The sequence below is a fragment of the Hyperolius riggenbachi genome, chromosome 6 (genome assembly GCF_040937935.1).
Source record: "Hyperolius riggenbachi isolate aHypRig1 chromosome 6, aHypRig1.pri, whole genome shotgun sequence".
Taxonomy (NCBI): Eukaryota; Metazoa; Chordata; class Amphibia; order Anura; family Hyperoliidae; genus Hyperolius; species Hyperolius riggenbachi.
The window spans coordinates 363,889,869-363,908,060 of NC_090651.1; the positions used below are offsets into that span (position 1 = coordinate 363,889,869).

Below are 18,192 nucleotides of genomic sequence, written 5' to 3' on the forward strand. Positions count from 1 at the left end.
TTTATGAATGATAGACATTATGGGGTATGTTTGACGTACAGGCATGCTGCATCTGTGAATAGAGGGGAGGAAGGACAATGGGGCATTGCATGAGTGATCAGCTTTCAGCAGTTGGATAACAAAAGCACCATGGACTAGTTTGTTGCTCGAGTTTAGTGGTCCAGTGGGATGGTTCAGTAAACAACGCTGGGCAGGAGCAGTAGTAAACATCCTCAGCTAAAGATCATCTAGCGTATACATGTCAAACTCCAGCCCGCGGGCCAAATCTAACCCTCAGAACCATTACATTTGGCCATCAAGTGATTTCCCCACTTTGCATTCTGTCTGGCCCACTCTAGACCACCAGGGAAGCTATATTGGAGGTGAAGCCCTAGAACACTGGGAAAGCAATATGGGAGGTAAGGGGGAAAGCCCTAAACACCAGGGAACTGTATAGGGGAGGTTGGGGGCCTCTAGACACCAGGGAACTGTACAGGGGAGGACGGACCATTAAACACCAAACTGTATAGGGAAGGAGGACTACTATAGGGAGCAATTAGACACCTGGGAACTGTAAGTGAGCAAGGAGTCCAGTAGATAGAGGTTGACCAGCAACTAGGTCCCAGTGTACAATTTCAGCCCACTTTGTATTGTGTATAACGTTTTAGATGGAAATTAAAGTTCGATATAAAATTGGTATGGTGTGATGGAGCTGCCGAGAAAACCATGCGAACATTGGCGTAACAATCACCACTCCTTCCGCTCTGCATTCAGCATAACTATATTATTAGGTACAAGACTGAGCCCCCCTCGTCGTACCTGTGCCTCCAAGTTGGCCTTGTCAACGGACCCACCTGTTGGAGACAAGAGACGCTTTCCTTGCGATGCAAAATACATTTTCCAACCCTTGCATCAGTATTTACAAAGGTCATCAGTTTCCTGCACACCTGTCACTTAGACCCCAACTAACCTATTTTAACTTCCTGGGGTCACCTTTCAGGTCATGTGCTCCTTGCATCTTGCTCCACCCTGCTCAGGAGCTCAGTTTATCATCATTAGCCGGTGAATAGGCAAGCTCATTGCAGAAGCCATTTCCTTAAAAATCTGCTTCAGATCATTTATTCAGAAAACTGCTGATATGAAACTTTCCACCAGCCAGCTACAAGATCCGCCTGTGACTGGAGGTGAAAGTTTCAACACTTGTATCTTCACGTTAATTTATCCAGAGTGTAGTCTAAGCGGTGGCTGAAAGGAAGTCGTACATCAACATTGTGAAAATTCTACTGTGGAGAAGTCACCAACCCCCATGAGCTTCTGAAAGCACAATGTGCAAAACAAACCATCCGATTTAGACAATGTGTTGATCCATTTCACCTTAAGTATTTAAAACAAAAAAACTGCCTGCGAAAAATAGGAGAACTATGAAACCCATTTTGTGTCTTAGCAAAAATTCCCCTTTTGTGGGGAAATAGTCTCTTAAGCTCAATATATTGCAAGAATTAATGCAACAAATATGGTTTCAGCTTGCTTACTTTGTTTCTGTGCATATAAACAGCTATTCTGAAAACATGGGAGTGTCAAACCTTTTGGCCAGTTACTGGATGAAACAAAATAAATGTAAAACATAACACCAAATTGTTGAAAGTAACAGGATTATTACCTAAACTGCAGTATAGTAAAACAGCCACAAGATGTCACTGTCTGTAAAATGATGCAATGATCTCTATGGTATTGCGATTTCTGGTTCTGTGTTCCGCGCTGATCTAAGTAAGCAGCATTTCCTGATGGTGATGTAGGATAGAACTCTTTACTGAAGAAAAACCATGCAGAGATAAGTTATACTGGGTGCCTTATCTGCATATAAAGAACACTCTGCTCCATCAATTGTAACAAGGAGAGAAAACAGGAAAAGTGTAAAGCAGTCCCAGATTACCAGCAGACCAGCCCCCACCCTGCTTCCGCTCTATCATGTGTGGGGGAGGTCCACTTCTGTACATAATGCAGAGTGGCAGCAGAGTGTTATACATTACATTATCAGCTCCCGGAAGAGACACAGGTCCTCTATTCACCATTAGTATACAAGTGCTGTGCAGGAAGCCACTCACTATGTGGCTTCTGTCCAGTTCACACGACATAGGACAGTTCACACGACATAGGACAGTTCACACGACATAGGACAGTTCACACGACATAGGACAGTTCACACGACATAGGACAGTTCACACGACATAGGACAGTTCACACGACATAGGACAGTTCACACGACATAGGACAGTTCACACGACATAACGGAAGGGCACAGGGACGGATCTAGGGGGGGGCAAGCGGGTCTCTTGCCCCAGGCGCAGTTTGTTGAATTCTTAAAAAGGCGGCAAAATTTGGATGGGGAATGGCAGTTTAGGCGCCAAAACCTGACCTTGCCCCAGGCGCAACTTGGGGCAACTTGGTCTAGATCCGTCCCTGGAAGGGCATAAGAATTGGCTGGTTGCAAGGCACTCATGCATTAGAGAGTAGTGAAGAGGACCTGTATCACAGCCGGGAGCAGTTAAAAACTGGGTTCCCGTTTGAATCCCAGGGAGGGCATTATCTGCATGGAGTTTGTATGTTCTCCCAGTGTCTGCATGGGTTTCCTCCAGGCATTCAGCTTTCCTCCCACATCCCAATCATTGCAGTTGCATGCAGCTATGTGTAGGGCAGCGATGTGGCTTAGTGGTTAGCTCCTGCCTTGCAGTGCTGGTCCCCCAGTTCATGTCCCAGCTAGGGCACTATGTGCATGGAGTTTGTATGTTCTCGGTACATACATAGACATATGGCTATGGGTGGTATGAGTGAGGGGATGTATAGGCCCATATACAATTCACTTTAATTTTTTATCTTCTAATTAAAAAATACCGTACCTTTTCAGCACTTTGCAATTGAAAAAGCGATGATGGTCATCAGCTAACTACCATTGCGCAACATTTTGCGTACATTTTCACAATTACGACTTGTAACTTCAATTGATTTTGTATAATCATTCGTAAGTGTGTAAAAATGTTCATGCCTACTTTAGCAAATAGCAAGGCTCTTTTTTTTTACTTGTACCCAATATTCTGCTTAACACATGTAGCAATTTTGGTAGCAATAGCATGTATGGGGAGCTTTGCTATTAACCGCTACAGTTGGCAAAAAGGCAAAATTATGAATTACATTAAATAAGAAATTACTATTTTCTCTGAAATGTCACAAGATTACGATGCAAAAATTTCAGCCCACCACTGATTGAAATTATCAAAACAGATCTTTCTGTTGGTGGGGTCTGATCGCTTCCCCAATTTTTTTTTTTATAATTTTTTTAAAATAAAATTGTACATTTTTTCCCCTCCCCCCGTCTATCACAGCGGATCGCTCCAGAGTCCCCCAGGGGGACAGCTGTGTCACATGGCTGTCCCCAGTATATCGCTGTACAGCCTAATTAGACGGTGTCGCCGTCTAACAGTTTCCTAGTGGCGATCTCCGCTGGTGGACTAAATGCCCATAGGAAACCATTCACGTCAATCTGTGGGGAGTGGTCCTGAGGCTGCCGCCGCATTCACGTCAGTTGGCGTCCAGCGGTCGGCAAGAGGTTAACGTGTTCACCATTCACCTGCTTGTGTTCCTCTACCCGTTGACTTTGTCTCAGTGCCCAGGAACTATGTGCAGTGTTGATTGCATAAGAATGTAAATGGATTAACTCATATCCATAGGGTAAGGGCAGGTGGCTTTGCTTAAGAGTGCCTACATCTGAGGGCCCCATGAAAGCTTTGCTATGGGGCCCCATGATCTCTAGCTATGCCACTGGCTTGCGCGTCAATGTTAAAGGCCCAGCAAAAAGAAAAAAAAAAAAAAAAAAAACAGTACTATTCACCACACTGTACATTTACCATACACTTTAACATGAATAAAAATGAAGGGCTGATTGACATTGGGGCAGTTCTTCAGCGCTTTGCTGATCGTTGGCAATCAGCAAAGCGCTGCTACAATGCATCCCTATGGATACATTCACACTGCAGCAGTTGCAATTTCAATCAATCGTAAATGCGCTGCATGCAGCGTTTTGGGGGCGATTGCTCTTTGATTCTTGTTCTATTGAATGGGAATCACAAGCTCAAATCCTGCTGAATCGCCGAATTGATTTTGCCCGCAAATCATGATTGGAGCCTAACTGATTACTAAGACAGAGGTTTAGGACTGTATGAAGAGGTGTAAAAGTAGATTTATGCATCCTGCAATGCCAGGAATTTTCTGGTTGCTTCAGAACTATCTTACGGTAACCAGAAGTCTCAATAACAGGGGTTTTAGTGTATTTGCAATTTCCACTATTTTTTTTCCTTTTTAATTTCACTTCACACCACCTGCAACCACCTAATCCGTTGTGGTTTGCACAGACAATGTCCAGGCGACATTCTTCAGTCAAAACAAGCAACAAAAGGAGTTGGTTTCTAAAGGTTTATTTTTAGCGCTTACAAATACAAGACAACATATCTTTAACTTTCAGCTCTGGAGGACAAGCAGACAAGTAGATCAGGAAGCTGCTATATGGAAACCCCTCAGTGGCTGTAAATCATGTGCGACAGACTTGCTGGAAGATTAAATTCCCCGTTGTCAGCATTCTGTGGAACTGCACAAAAACAAATATACGGTGCATATATATATATATATATAAAAGAAATCATAACAAAACAGCTCAAATGGCATCTTTCCTTTCTGTCAGGAGTGTAGCAATAGGGGGGGGGGGCCTTGTGCCAGAGAGGCTTCCCTTCAACTGCAATATTAGCTTTCTATTGGTCCTGTGCTCATAATCACTTCTACAGATTATTTGAATAGTAGTAATAGTTAAACTGTTCCCCATTCCCTTCTTGCACCTCTGACACTAATTGCCATTGGCAGGTTATGGTGTGCCATATCAATTGTTATGTATAGAGTGCTTGGGGGGGACCCATTGTAAAACTTGCATCAGGGCCCACAGCTCCTTAGCTATGCCACTGCTTCCAAGTTCCTGGCAGGAAGTTACTATGTTTAACCAGCTGAGCGGTCTGGACGAGCTCAGCTCGTCCATCACCGCCGGAGGCTGCCGCTCAGTCCCTGCTGGGCCGATTTTCATCAAATAAAAAGCAGCACACGCAGCCGGCACTTTGCCAGCCGCGTGTGCTGCCTGATTGCCGCCGCAGCGCGGCGATCCGCGGCGAAAGAGGGTCCCCCCAGCCGCCTGAGCCCAGCCGGAACAAAAAGTTCCGGCCAGCACTAAGGGCTGGATCGGAGGCGGCTGACGTCAGGCGCCATGGCGACGAGGTAAGCGAAACACGGAAGGCTGCTCATTGCGGCCTTCCGTGTTACTTCTGGCCGCCGGAGGCGATCAGAAGAACGCATTCGGAGCGCCCTCTAGTGGGCTTTCATGCAGCCAACTTTCAGCCGCAGCCGCCCTGGCGATCTTAATAGAACGCCAGTGTGGTTAATACAGGAGGGGAGGGAATTATTGGGCAGGCCATATTTTACACCTGCATTTAAAGTCATCAATCCATAATCTCCAGGAATTAGAAAACTTGAGTTCAGCAAACATTGCATGGGTAAGGTAGCTATACATCTAGTGATGATAGCGCAGATTTGTCTCTTGGTCGAATCTGCCCGTTTGCGGTCCATAGACGCAGGCCGATTCACAATCAATTTTAGCATGAAATCTCAGGAATCGGCAGGGACTCCTGCTGCCCCTCTAGTGCATAAATGTAGCTATGTGCAAAACAATCAAAAAAAGAAGAGGGAGCGCGCCATAGCGCATTAATCTTAAAAGATGGTTTATTAAAATAAAAAGTTTATACTCACAAACATATGAGTGTACGCGCTTGTCAGCGGGCAGCCAACCGCTTCAACAGGGGAGGATGTCGCGCCGTGGCCAGCAGCGCGAGTCCCGATCGTCTGGGCTCCAGCCGGCTGTGAGGTGGGTGTGGCTGAATCAGCGGGCGTGTGACGTCATTGACGCGTTTCGGCGCTCTGCGCCTTCGTCAGGACTTCATTCATACATTACCTGTCTTGCCCACCATGTGCTCTTCTATTAACGGTATAAACGATGCCAGTTCATAGCATGCGGAACATGTGACGTCACTCTTACGCCATGCCGGCACTGTGGATACCGCTAACGGAAGTGCGGGGGATTCCGAAGACTGATGGGCACTGCACGCTGTGGGCGGCAAAGGACAGGTAATGTATAAATGCACACATGGAGAGTACATACTGTACATACCAGTGATGGCTAACCTTGGCACTCCAGCTGTGACAAAACTACAAATCCCATCATGCCTCTGCCTCCCCGAGCAATGCCTCATGGGACTTGTGGTTCCACCACAGCGCGAGTGCCAAGGTTAGCCATCACTAGTATATACACTAGGGGGCAGCACCAGGGGTTTCATCTTGTGCGGATATCGCTCGCTGTTACCCCTGAACTCCCAATTGAAAAACGATGGCTCGACATCCTTCAGCATGTCTGGACGATTTCAGCCTGAAATTGGTTGCATTGTGGATCGGGCATGTTCTTGGTGGCGCCGATTTTCATCAGATTCAACAATCATTAAATCCGATGGTCGATCGGCTGCCAAATTGATAGATGTATGGGTACCTCTACTAAAGTGGTGGAAAGACTAATGTCTGAGCAGAAACAAAAAGATAAAATTGGTTAGCAGCATTCCTTGAAAGCTAAACGGGGGTCCTTTTCACCAACAAAATGTACTTAAAGTGTACCAGAGAGGATATAAGTAAAAGATTTTATACTTACCCAGGGCTTCCTCCAGCCCCATAAACACCGCTGAGTCCTTCTGTTCTGTAGACTGCTAGCGGTCTTGGTAATTTGGCTAAGTCGTGCCAGTCAGTCTCTTCTGCGCATGTGCAGAAGAGCCCAACTGGCATGGCTGAGCCAGTTACCGGGATTTCTAGCTGAACAACTGAGTCACTCGGGAAGATGTTGAGGGACGCAGGCTTGAGGAAGCCCCAGGGAAGTATCAAATATTTCATGTTGTCTCTGGTTTACTTTTAGTGTTAGTTGGGAGGAAATTTTAGATCACAATTTAGTCAATATAATTTACAGCAACCAGAGTTATCTGCATGGCCTTTTCTGAGGCACCAAGTTTAACACTGTTGACATAGGCTGAAAGACCAACAGCAGTGTTATGCTGCGATAATTACCATTAGAGGTCTTCTGCTTTCCAAGGGTCCAAATAGAAGATCTCACCATCCCCCTGGTAAGAATTGGCTATAGAACAAGCCCCACACAGTTCTGCTGCCACATTCTGAAAAGCGTAGATGTTCAGTTGTCCTAAGGGGTTGAAGGTCAACACCATCTTCCCTGGCCAGCCGAGAGAAAAACCACCCTCTGTTTTTTCTAGGTACAGGTTTGATGCCACAATAACGGGCAGTGATTCATTCTTACCATCCACCTGTAAAGAGGGGAGAGAAATTCACTGTATAACAATGCTTAAAGTGTTAAGTCTGTTTTATCTCCTGAGTCCTGACTTAGCAATAACCTTGTAAAAGGAGTAGGATATTGCACTGTGTTAACCATCAGTAGAAGCAAGACATTTTGAATCAGGATGGTACCAATTATTGGCCAACTTAGAATAAAGCAAGCTTTCGACTGTATAGCCTTAAATCCTGTTTGACAAATGCTATACAGTCAAAGCTTATTCATTTTCACAAAAATGTTGAAATCGGAAATGGCCTTTGCGATGCGAAAATTCGCAAGCAACACTGCTAGCAAAGATTAAAAGATAAACTTGCGAAAGGTTGGTGGTTCAAACCCACCCAGGGACGGCCTTGTCTTTTGTGTTAAGGTGATTCAATTTCTAGCAAAAAAAATTGTTCGAGCGATCAGATAATTCTGGTCAGATGTGACTGGATAGGTTGCAAATCTGTTGGTGGACACTCACCCGTTCAGTTGGCATTTGATTCAGTATTGGTAGTAGATGAAGTATTCACACAACAAAAATATTTCTGCAGAGAGCCTAAGCACTTTGAGTCCTATAGAAGAAACGCACTATAGAAATGCTATTAATTGTTCATTACAAATGACTGGAAAAAAAAAAAAAAAAGTCCTATTACAATTTTCAAACCAAAATTTGGATTTTGTCGGTTTTAATAGATCGGAAGCAAAGATTGGTTCGTTGATTGCGTGGTGAACAATGTATAATGATATTTTACTTCTGATCAGAATTATCTGATTGCTTCAACAATTTTTTTGCTAGAAATTTGATAGTTAGCGGCCACCTTTATTTGTCACTTTTTTGGTCTTGCCCAACTTTTAGCCACCAGCTGGTTCCATTCCTAGAGTTTGAGTCCTCAACCTAACTGCAAAGTATGCAGCAAAAGAGTCCTCTGGCCAATAGTCAAGGAATCGTTGCATTTTTGAAAAATAAAAAAGGGCATTTTCTGAGCTGGTAACCTCACATTTTTTGTAGAAGCTGCTTTTCTTTAACTACTACATGCATTTAAGACCAATTTAAGGGGTGTGTTAAAATCGCACTCCTATCTAGCCTACAGATCTACTGCTAGGCAAAGCAGTATAGTTTAGTCCCTGCATATTCTGGCAAGCAGAAGCAATTTGCATATGCTGTACCTTTAAATTTGTCGAGAGACAGTCTTGCAGACTAGTGATGGTCGAGTAGATGCAAATAACTCGAAGTTGGTGCAAATTTGTGCAAATTTTATGCAGTAAAATTCTGCTGAGGTACAATACGATTGGTTCAATTTCAAGCTGCTTACACTTGCATAAATTTGCATCTACTCGACCATCACTACTGCAGACATACATACATACATACAACAGGTGCTGCTTGGATACCCCTTTTCAAAATCTGGATCCGATTCGGATCCGGATACCCAGATATCCGATCCGGGTCGGATATCAGAGTTCAAAATTTTCCGATCAGAATGCAAATCGGATATCCGACCACAGTATCTGGGCTATCCGGGCAAATTCGGATATCCGGATAGAAAAACCGGAAGTGGCCTTTAAATTGCTTTAAAAACGATTTTAGGGTATATGAGGCATGTACCATCATTTTGTAAAGGGGAACACTAATTGATGTGGGGACTTAAAATCCCCCCCCCCCCAAAAAAAAATAGCTGTAAATCAACATCAGGCCTAGGTTACAGACAGCAGTCGTGCAGCCCACATTGTGTCCAAAGTCCAACCGCACAACTGGGACATGACAGTTTTCACCCCAGACACCAAAAAAAAAAAAAAAATTATGCAGCAATTGTGTTTTGGGTTAAATATAGGTGGCATCAGTGGCCTGTGGCACCCTGGCAGTGGGAGCTGCATAGGCAGCAGGAGCAGGGCAATGCAGCAGGTGTAACGTGTGCCAGAAGCATGTCAGATGTGGCACGTGCTAAGTGCCAGTAACTCTGGTTTGCAGAGATGTATGGAACCCATCTTTGGAGTCCAAGTCTAACAATAGGTCTTCTACCTGCACGAGACATTTCGTGAGATTCAGACGTTTGCTAACGGCCATGGCTGAGATTTATGTACGTCAGAATTGCCACCATTGAAATTACCCAAACAGGTTTTTGTGACCCTAGGCTATGACCTCTTTGGCCTAGGGGCCCGAAACTCACCAGTTATGATCCCCCTAACAGTTCCTACAATGCTAGAAAATTTGCCACTGCTGAGCAATTGCCCTTTGAAAAGATTTGAGATTTTGGAAAGTGAAATAGGGAGCCTAATGGAAGCCTATGGCAGAATTCAGCAGTTTTGCACCCCTATAATTCTGGTTCGTTATCACCCGCCGACTTTAGCAGTTAATAGCAAAGCCCCCTTACATCCTAGCAACACCAAATTTGCAGGATATGTTAAAGATAGCAGGAAACAATATTTAACCTCCCTGGCGGAGGTTAAATATCAAGTGTTGGAGTGTAAAAACGCTAGGTGTATTGAACAATTGATGCACTTGCACAGACAAAAAGCACTGGAGCAATCTCTCAGTACAGTCAGTAAGTCGCAAGCAGGATGAGTGAGGCAACATGGCGCCTGCTATTTATAGAGGGGGGCTTGGCCAGGCTCCCCCTCTGTGATTGGCTGCAGTCAGAGGGCTGGGAACCCTCTGATTCGCTTGTGAGGACTCGAGGTGACGTGACGCTATCCGAGCTTGGATTGCTAGGATATCTCCGGATAGCTGATTGCTATCTGAGTGCGCTTGGATAGCACAGCCCGGATAGCTAATACTATTCGAGTTCGGTATTCGAGCGCTAGAATATCCGAGTATCTCGGATATCCTAGCCCGGATGAGCATCACTAGCTGCCTGGTTTGAGCATACTCCTGTTTCTCCAACAACAGTTCATAGTACAGTTTTAGCCAGGCCTATTTTTAACATTCACTAAACCAACCAGAAATTACACTTACCCAGCATCAGAGCATGTGTTTGGATAGGTCACCCCAAACAGAGAGACCGAGAGCGTGAGAGTCTTTTCCAGAATGAAAAACCACATTCCTTACTTGTAAATAGAGATGGCCCGAATGGTTCGCTGGTGAACTTCCAGTGGTTCGCATTTGCCATGCAAGGCGAACTTTTCCGGAAGTTTGGTTCGCCCCCATAGTGCACCATTAGGGTCAACTTTGACCCTCTACATCAGTCAGCAGGCACATTGTAGCCAATCAGGCTACACTCCCTCGTGGACCCACTCCCCCCCCCCCCCCCTATCAAAGGCAGGCTCCGCCAGCCATTACTCACTCGTGTGCCTGCAATAGTGAGAGAAGGGACAGCTGCTGGCAGACTCATCGGGAAAGTTTAGTTAGGCATGTGTAGGCTTGTTAGCTTGTTCCTGGCTTATTCTTATTGCTAAAATAGCACCCCACAACAGCTCTTTTGAGAGCCAATCTTGTTCTTGTGATCTATTTTTTTTATGAGTGTCCCACTAACACTTGTGTTGCATAGACAGCCTTGCTAATTCATACTGTGTGCCACTACCAGGCCCAGCACATTCAGTGACAGGTGCACATTGTAAAACCCAGTACTGCATATACCTACCTGTTGTGTTCAGTGCACCCACCTCATCACTGCATATACCTACCTGTCAGTCCTCACACACAGCATCTCTGCCTGCAGGCCGCTTGCTTTCTCTGCCACCAACAGGGTCCGGGACTCCAGGGGGATTCCTGAATTTTTAAGGCCGCTGCTAGCAGCGGCTGCTATACTAAGTTTTTCTGGTGCGTATACATGCCTGCCTAATTTTTGTGGCTGCACTGCAGCTGCAACAACAAAAACGGCATGTGCCCATTCCCCTTTGTGATCATTAACTTGCCACGGTGAAGGGGCTTGTGTATCACAATGAAGCAATGACCGCCGGCTATATGAGTGTCTTGGGGGGCGGCACACCAAAGATAATAAGGTTGTTGCTTCATTGTGGACAGACCAAATTTGATCAGCTGGACAGTCACTGTTCTATCATTTAGCTACCACAGCCCGGCGACCATATGGGCTTGAAAACCGCCACGGCCTGCACTCTCGCCATGGTGCGCACCAGTCCAGCACGGCCGTCACTACGCAAACAGCTGTTTGCGGTGCGTTACACAGTGAGTTTGGTCTGTCAGTGTGAAGCAGTACACCAATTACGCTACCTGATTGATGTGTACGCATGCAAGATGTTTTAAAGCACTTTAGGCCTGCAATTTAGCATTCAATGTGATTTCTGCCCTTAAAAAAACGCTGCTTTGCGTCAAATCCAGATTTTTCCCCGTGACTTTTGGCATGTATCCCACTCCGCCATGCCCCCGTCCAGGTGTTAGACCCCTTGAAACATCTTTTCCATCACTTGTGGCTAGCATGATTTTTTCTAGTTTTCAAAGTTTGAAGTCTATTGCGGTTTGCGAAAGTTCGCGCGAACCAAAAAAGAGGTTCGGGCCATCTCTACTTTTAAACAAAAAGTTGAAGATTTGTTAGCTTGCCATATGTTGCATAAGGCAAAATTTTGTCAAAATGGCCAAGTGAAAGTGCCCACTCTAGAGCGTAAACGAAAAAACAGTTTACTTACCAAAACATCAAGATCAGTGTTGACGGCAATTGAAAAGTTGTTAAAGTGAATGGAGAGCTGGGGTGGTAGAGGTGGCGTAAGTGCCAAGGATATTCTCCACTTCTCCTCAGCCAAGGAGTCACAGATCTTTACTACGTCATATGTGCCATTCCCATTGTGTTCACCAGAAATATAGCCAAAGGTGGATATGCTGGTATTGTCCACAGAACACAAGCGGCAATTGGGCTGAAGTGAAGAATCATTCATACAGTTGAGGTATTTATTCGGGTAGAGGTTTGGCTAGGGAAGAAAATTATAATTAGCAGACAATTTTCAACACCACAACCACCAAAACATGCAAACTGGGACTGTGAAACTCACCTTTGTTTGGTTTTTCCCACACACCTCTGGAGCTACACAGTTTCTGCCATCCCACAATAACCCATCTGTGCAATTACAGCCTTCCTGGCAATACAAACTAGGACATAGTCTTCCTTGACACATTCTACAGGGCTCTGTACACACCTCATAGATTGCTTTTTCAGGACAAGGGAAAGCTGGAGGCAAAAAACATACAAGTTGATGTTAACTACAGGATGCAGCACGATAGGCCACCAAAGATTATTTTGTGTTCCATCCTAAGATGGTTCTGCACATAGAATGCAGAAAAGATGGTTCTGCATGTGGTCAACCAACACACACTATTCTGCATTCTTTGTGCAGAATCTTAAGATGGTCAACCATCAACCAGAGCAGAGGCAAGGTGCTCCGGCACCCAAGGCTGAGACCCTAAAGTGAGTGCCTCCATCCCTCCCACTCCAGCCGTCACACACGGATTGCTATTAGACTAAGAGGTGCCCTAACCCCCCCCCCACCACACCCCCCTTACACTTACCGTAATCACTTGGTGTGCGTTAGTATGAGTTTTTTCCATAGTGCATTGGGAAGAAGATTTCAATTAAAAACGCGTTAAGTGGGAAAGGTGCCATAGGAAAACATGGACATTACTTTGAAAATCAGTTTTCTTTAAGTTATAACAGAGCAACTGATTAAGTGTAAACGGGGCCTAAGCACCTTCAGTCCTATGGGAAAAAAGCGCTATGGAATTATTGTTAGACATTCCACTTAGATCAAGAGTCTGGCTCAAACCCCAACAAAGTCCATGCAGTCCGACTATACTCTCCCTTGAACCTCCAAATTGCAGTTATTTACCGCCCTCCAGGCCCTGCTTCTGTTTTCTTGGATCATTTCTCTGCCTGGCTTCTCCAGTTCCTCTCCTCTGACATCCCTACCATCATCATGGGTGATTTTAACATTCCTATTGACACCAATAACACTGTCTCCAAAAAACTTCTATCACTCACTTCCTCCTATGGCTTGTCTCAGTGGTCCTCTACCTCAACCCACACTGTTGGCCATACGCTTGACCTTGTATTCACTCGTCTCTGCTCTGTCACTGACTTTACTAATGATCCACTACCACTCTCTGACCATAACCTACTTAGCTTCTCTCTCTCCTCCTCTTTTCCTACCACCCTGGCACAAGCACGCTCACATACTCGAAGAAACTATCGCAATCTTGACATTCAAACTGTCTCTGATGCCCTGGCACCTCTCCTCAAACAATCCTTCACTGACCCAGACTCTGCTGCTATACACTACAACAGCTCCATTACAAAAGTCATGGATGACTTCACCCCCCTCGTCAAGGCCCGCCCTCACCATGTCTGTCGCCAACCCTGGATGACCAAAACCACTAAACAGTTAAAAAGATGCTCTAGAGCAGCTGAACGGCGCTGGAGGAAAAGTAACACAAGTGAGGACTTCATCTTATATAAAATTGCCTTGAACAACTTCAGAAACACTCTCTGTGGCAAAAAAGTCCTATTTTTCTTCCCTAATATCCGCCCATTTACACAATCCAAAACGCTTGTTCAGCACCTTCAACTCCATTCTCCATCCCCCTCCTCCTTCATCTTGCTTATCAGCTGAAGAATTTGCAACATACTTCACTGATAAAATTGACAAAATCAGAAGTGAATTCTCCATGCGGCCCTCAAATCCCACCTCCACACCTCTCATTGACTGTTCTCTAACTGCCTTCTCTCCACTCTCTGAACACTCTCTTTCCTCTAAAATTGCCAAAGCTAATCTAACCACCTGTTCTTTGGATCCTATTCCCTCCCATTTCATTCCGCAGCTATCCTCATCTCTCTTGCCTGCACTAACAACGCTATTTAACCTCTCCCTCTCTACTGGCATCTTTCCGTCCCCACTCAAAAAAGCTGTTGTGACACCACTACTTAAAAAACCCTCTCTAGATCCTACCACACTTGCCAACTACCGCCCAGTGTCACTTCTCCCATTTGCATCCAAACTACTTGAACGCCATATACATGCAGAATTAAGCCATTATTTATCTGCTAACTCCCTACTTGATCAGTTCCAGTCTGGCTTTCGCTCTAACCACTCCACGGAAACAGCCCTTACCAAAGTGGCCAATGACCTTCTTACAGCCAAATCCAAAGGTCAATTTTCCATACTCATCCTTCTTGACCTGTCATCAGCATTTGATACTGTCGACCACACCTTACTCCTACAAATACTTTCAAATGTCGGAATAAAGGGCCTTGCTCTCACATGGTTATCTTCCTACCTCTCTGGAAGGTCCTTCACAGTCTCCTACTCAGATCAGATCTCTTCTCCTCATGCTTTGTCTGTCGGGGTTCCCCAAGGCTCTGTCCTTGGTCCCCTCCTCTTTTCCATCTACATGCATGGTCTTGGTGATTTAATCAACTCATTCGGGTTTCAATACCACCTCTATGCAGACGATACACAACTGTACCTCTCTGCCCCAGACCTTAACTCCCTCCTTAAACGTGTTCCTGACTGCTTGTCTGCTATATCCTCCTTCATGTCCTCTCGCTTCCTAAAACTTAACATGAGTAAAACGGAACTAATAATTTTTCCACCGTCTGTCCACCTCCCTGCCTGAACTAACAATAAATGTTAACACCACTCCCATAACTTCAGTTCCCAAAGCTCGGTGCTTGGGGGTGATATTCGATTCATCTCTCTTTTATTCCTCATGTTCACTCCATAACCAGCTCCTGCCATCTCAAACTCAAAAACATATCTCGCATCCGTCCCTTTCTCACTCAAGACACAACTAAAATGTTAATACATGCTCTCATAATTTCTCGTCTGGACTACTGCAACGTACTACTTTGTGGACTACCGTCTAACAAACTGGCCCCGCTCCAGTCAGTACTGAACTCAGCTGCTCGTCTCATTCATCTCTTCTCGATCTTCCTCTGCCGACCCTCTTTGTCAAGCTCTTCACTGGCTGCCAATTAACCAGAGGATTCAGTTCAAACTCCTAACCCTAACCTACAAAGCTCTCCACGATCTCTCCCCCCGGTACATATCCTCATTAATCTCCAGATACAAACCCAATCGCAATCTCAGATCGGCACATGATCTTCTGTTGTCCTCCTCTAGAATCAACTCCTCACATTCACGTTTACAAGACTTCGCACGCGCTTCACCCCTCCTCTGGAATGCCCTCCCACAACACATCCGTCACTCGCCAACCTTTGCTACCTTTAAACGCTCTCTAAAAACACACTTGTTCGACAAGCATATGCTCTACCTTAGGCCACTTCCCTTTGTACTAAGACCAAATTGCACTCCTACTAGGTATCCTAAAACACAAAGCCTCTATATATTTGCTGCATACTACCCCTCCTCTTGTTTCCCCCCATTCCCTTTAGATTGTAAGCTCGCAAGGGCAGGGCTCTCTCCCCCTTTTGTGTCTTGGTAACCATTATACATTTTATTCATCATGTTAATTTTATCACTGTCATTACCAATTCTATAATTTGTATTTTGTATCATTCTTTGTATTTTGTCACTAATTATGTATCTTGTATATTGGTGTACACCATTGTCTGTATTATGTACCCCATGTTTGTTTCTTACTTTGTACAGCGCCACGGAATATTTTGGCGCTTTATAAATCAATAATAATAATAATAATAACAAAGACCAAGTCTGAATGGCATATTGGCTTGTCCTTGTAGTAGATGGTCAAGGAGATTTAAAATGTTCCAACTTTCAAGGTCTGCAGCCCGAATTCTCCTACAATGAAATCCTCCTGTCCTTTAGTAACTTCATCTCACACCTAGGACTTCGTGAATGTCACCTCTGAATTTATCTTAGCGTGTGCTCAAAACCTGGAAACCTTTAGATGCAACCTTAAAGGGGCACTATGGCAAACAATTGTAATATTTAAAATATGTGCAAACATACAAATAAGTATGTTTTTTTTCCAGAGTAAAAAGCCGTAAATTACTTTTCTCCCATTTTGCCGACACTTACACTAGGTAGTAGAAATCTGACAGAAGTGACATGTTTTGGACTAGTCCATCTCTTTATGGGGAATTCAGGGATTTATTTATTTTCAAAAGCACTTAGTGAACGGCAATTGCTCTGTCCAACTGCCAAAAAAAAAAACTGTAGCAAGCTGGGAAGCTGGCGGCATCATTGTTTAAATCCTTTTTAGGGAATATCTTTATAAAAAAATAAAAGCCTTACCAAGAATCCCCTATGAAGAGATGTACTAGTCCAAAACCTGTCACTTCTGTCAGATTTAGACTACCTGCTGTAAGTGACAGCAACATAGCAGAAAATGTATGGCTCATTTTACTCAAAAAAAAAATAAATAAATCTAGTTTACATAGAAATGTTCCTCACACAATGAGGAGTGTGTTTCAAATATACTGTTTATGCACAGCCTGGGTCTTTACAGGTTAAGCAGCCCATACACTCAGCCGATTTTCTGGCCGACCGATCGATCGATCGATCGCAAATCGGTTGGTCAATCGACCGATCGACGGCCGATTTCGATCGATTTTGATGGATTTCCATCGAACTAGCAGGGTGGAAAATTTAGGTCGATCTGATGAGATTGCTTATCAGTTTGCATTGGCCTTAATGGAAATCTGATGGCAAAAAAATGCCATCAGATCGAATTTCAACAGATTTCAAACTGAAATCTATTGGAATTCTATCCTGGTAAAAAATGTTCTAAAAACGCATCAGATAGATCATTAGATGCATTTCTTATCTGTCTGCTGCCAATCTGACGAGTGTATGGGCACCTTTAGACTCTTGTCCTGGATATCCAGGTTAGAGTTGAAACACTTGACACAGCAGCACCTAATTAAGTGTTTAGGCATTGAAATGGCCATCCGGAACTTGCAGTTGGCTTTAATTACATAAAGTACAGTGTGCTAAGAGTAGCTATGTGGTGCTTCAGGTCTGTGCCTGGTTTGCCTATGCCTTAAAACACAGGTACTGAACTCTAGGCCTGGAGGGCCAGATCCATGCCAGTGTTTAGGATGGACTGAGAAAGGACTGTGTTCTACCTGACGGACTGGGACCACACCTCACCTTTCCTGATTTATTCTCATCAATTTGAGCTGTGTCAAAAATGTGTGAGGACCTCGGCCCTCGAAGGACTGGTTTGACATCCCTGCCTTAAGAGCCCTCAGTCACAGTTTAATAATGTTAACAGCTTGATATACTCTACCGCAGAAAATAATAATGCCCTATACAAGGAGGAAAAAAAAAAAAAAAAAAAGTGTAAAGAGTCAAACAAACCCTGGAGACCAATCATACTTACGGCAGAAGGTCTCATTCCTCCATGGTCTGACAAGAGCACCATGCTCATGGCATCTTGAGGTAGAGGCTTGGAGAAAATTACACACACTTGCCTCATTTCCACCACTCTCACAGAAGTGCTTTTGACAGTTCTGGTGATAAGTTTTGGGGTCAATGAGATTACTGCAGTCCTTAAATGGACCATTGGCAACCAAAAATATATCGCAGCCAGTATGGTGCACCTCACAGCTAAAAGGTTCCTTCACCCCAGAAAGGCATTGGTCTGGCTTTGCATTCCATTCCCTGGAGAAATTCAATAGGTGAACACCGGCACCTTCTGCACACTGACCAAGCAGCTGGTCCTGTAAGGCAGCTGGAACCAAGACAACGAGATGTCCATCTGGGTTATAACTCACAACAAGTCCAGAGTCCGTTTCCAGTATGAAATCATAGTCATCAACCCAAACCTTGATGTTTGACGATAGACAGGCTGGGATATTAGTTGGCACCCCATTAACCTAAAAAAAGGAGAAATTGAA

General features: G+C 44.5%; 1 protein-coding gene across 1 annotated transcript in view; it reads right to left on the minus strand.

Moving 5' to 3' along the window:
- Positions 1-4,503: 4,503 nt before the first annotated feature.
- LOC137523039 (IgGFc-binding protein-like) overlaps positions 4,504-18,192 on the minus strand; it is a 33,500-nt gene continuing 19,811 nt past the window's right edge. Inside the window, exons 7-11 of the mRNA XM_068243228.1 lie at positions 17,676-18,171; positions 12,371-12,546; positions 12,011-12,289; positions 7,171-7,421; positions 4,504-4,618 (exon numbers count right to left, since the gene is read on the minus strand). Coding sequence (XP_068099329.1) covers positions 7,173-7,421; positions 12,011-12,289; positions 12,371-12,546; positions 17,676-18,171 — 1,200 coding nt within the window. The 3' untranslated portion in view covers positions 4,504-4,618; positions 7,171-7,172. The remainder of the gene's footprint in view (positions 4,619-7,170; positions 7,422-12,010; positions 12,290-12,370; positions 12,547-17,675; positions 18,172-18,192) is intronic.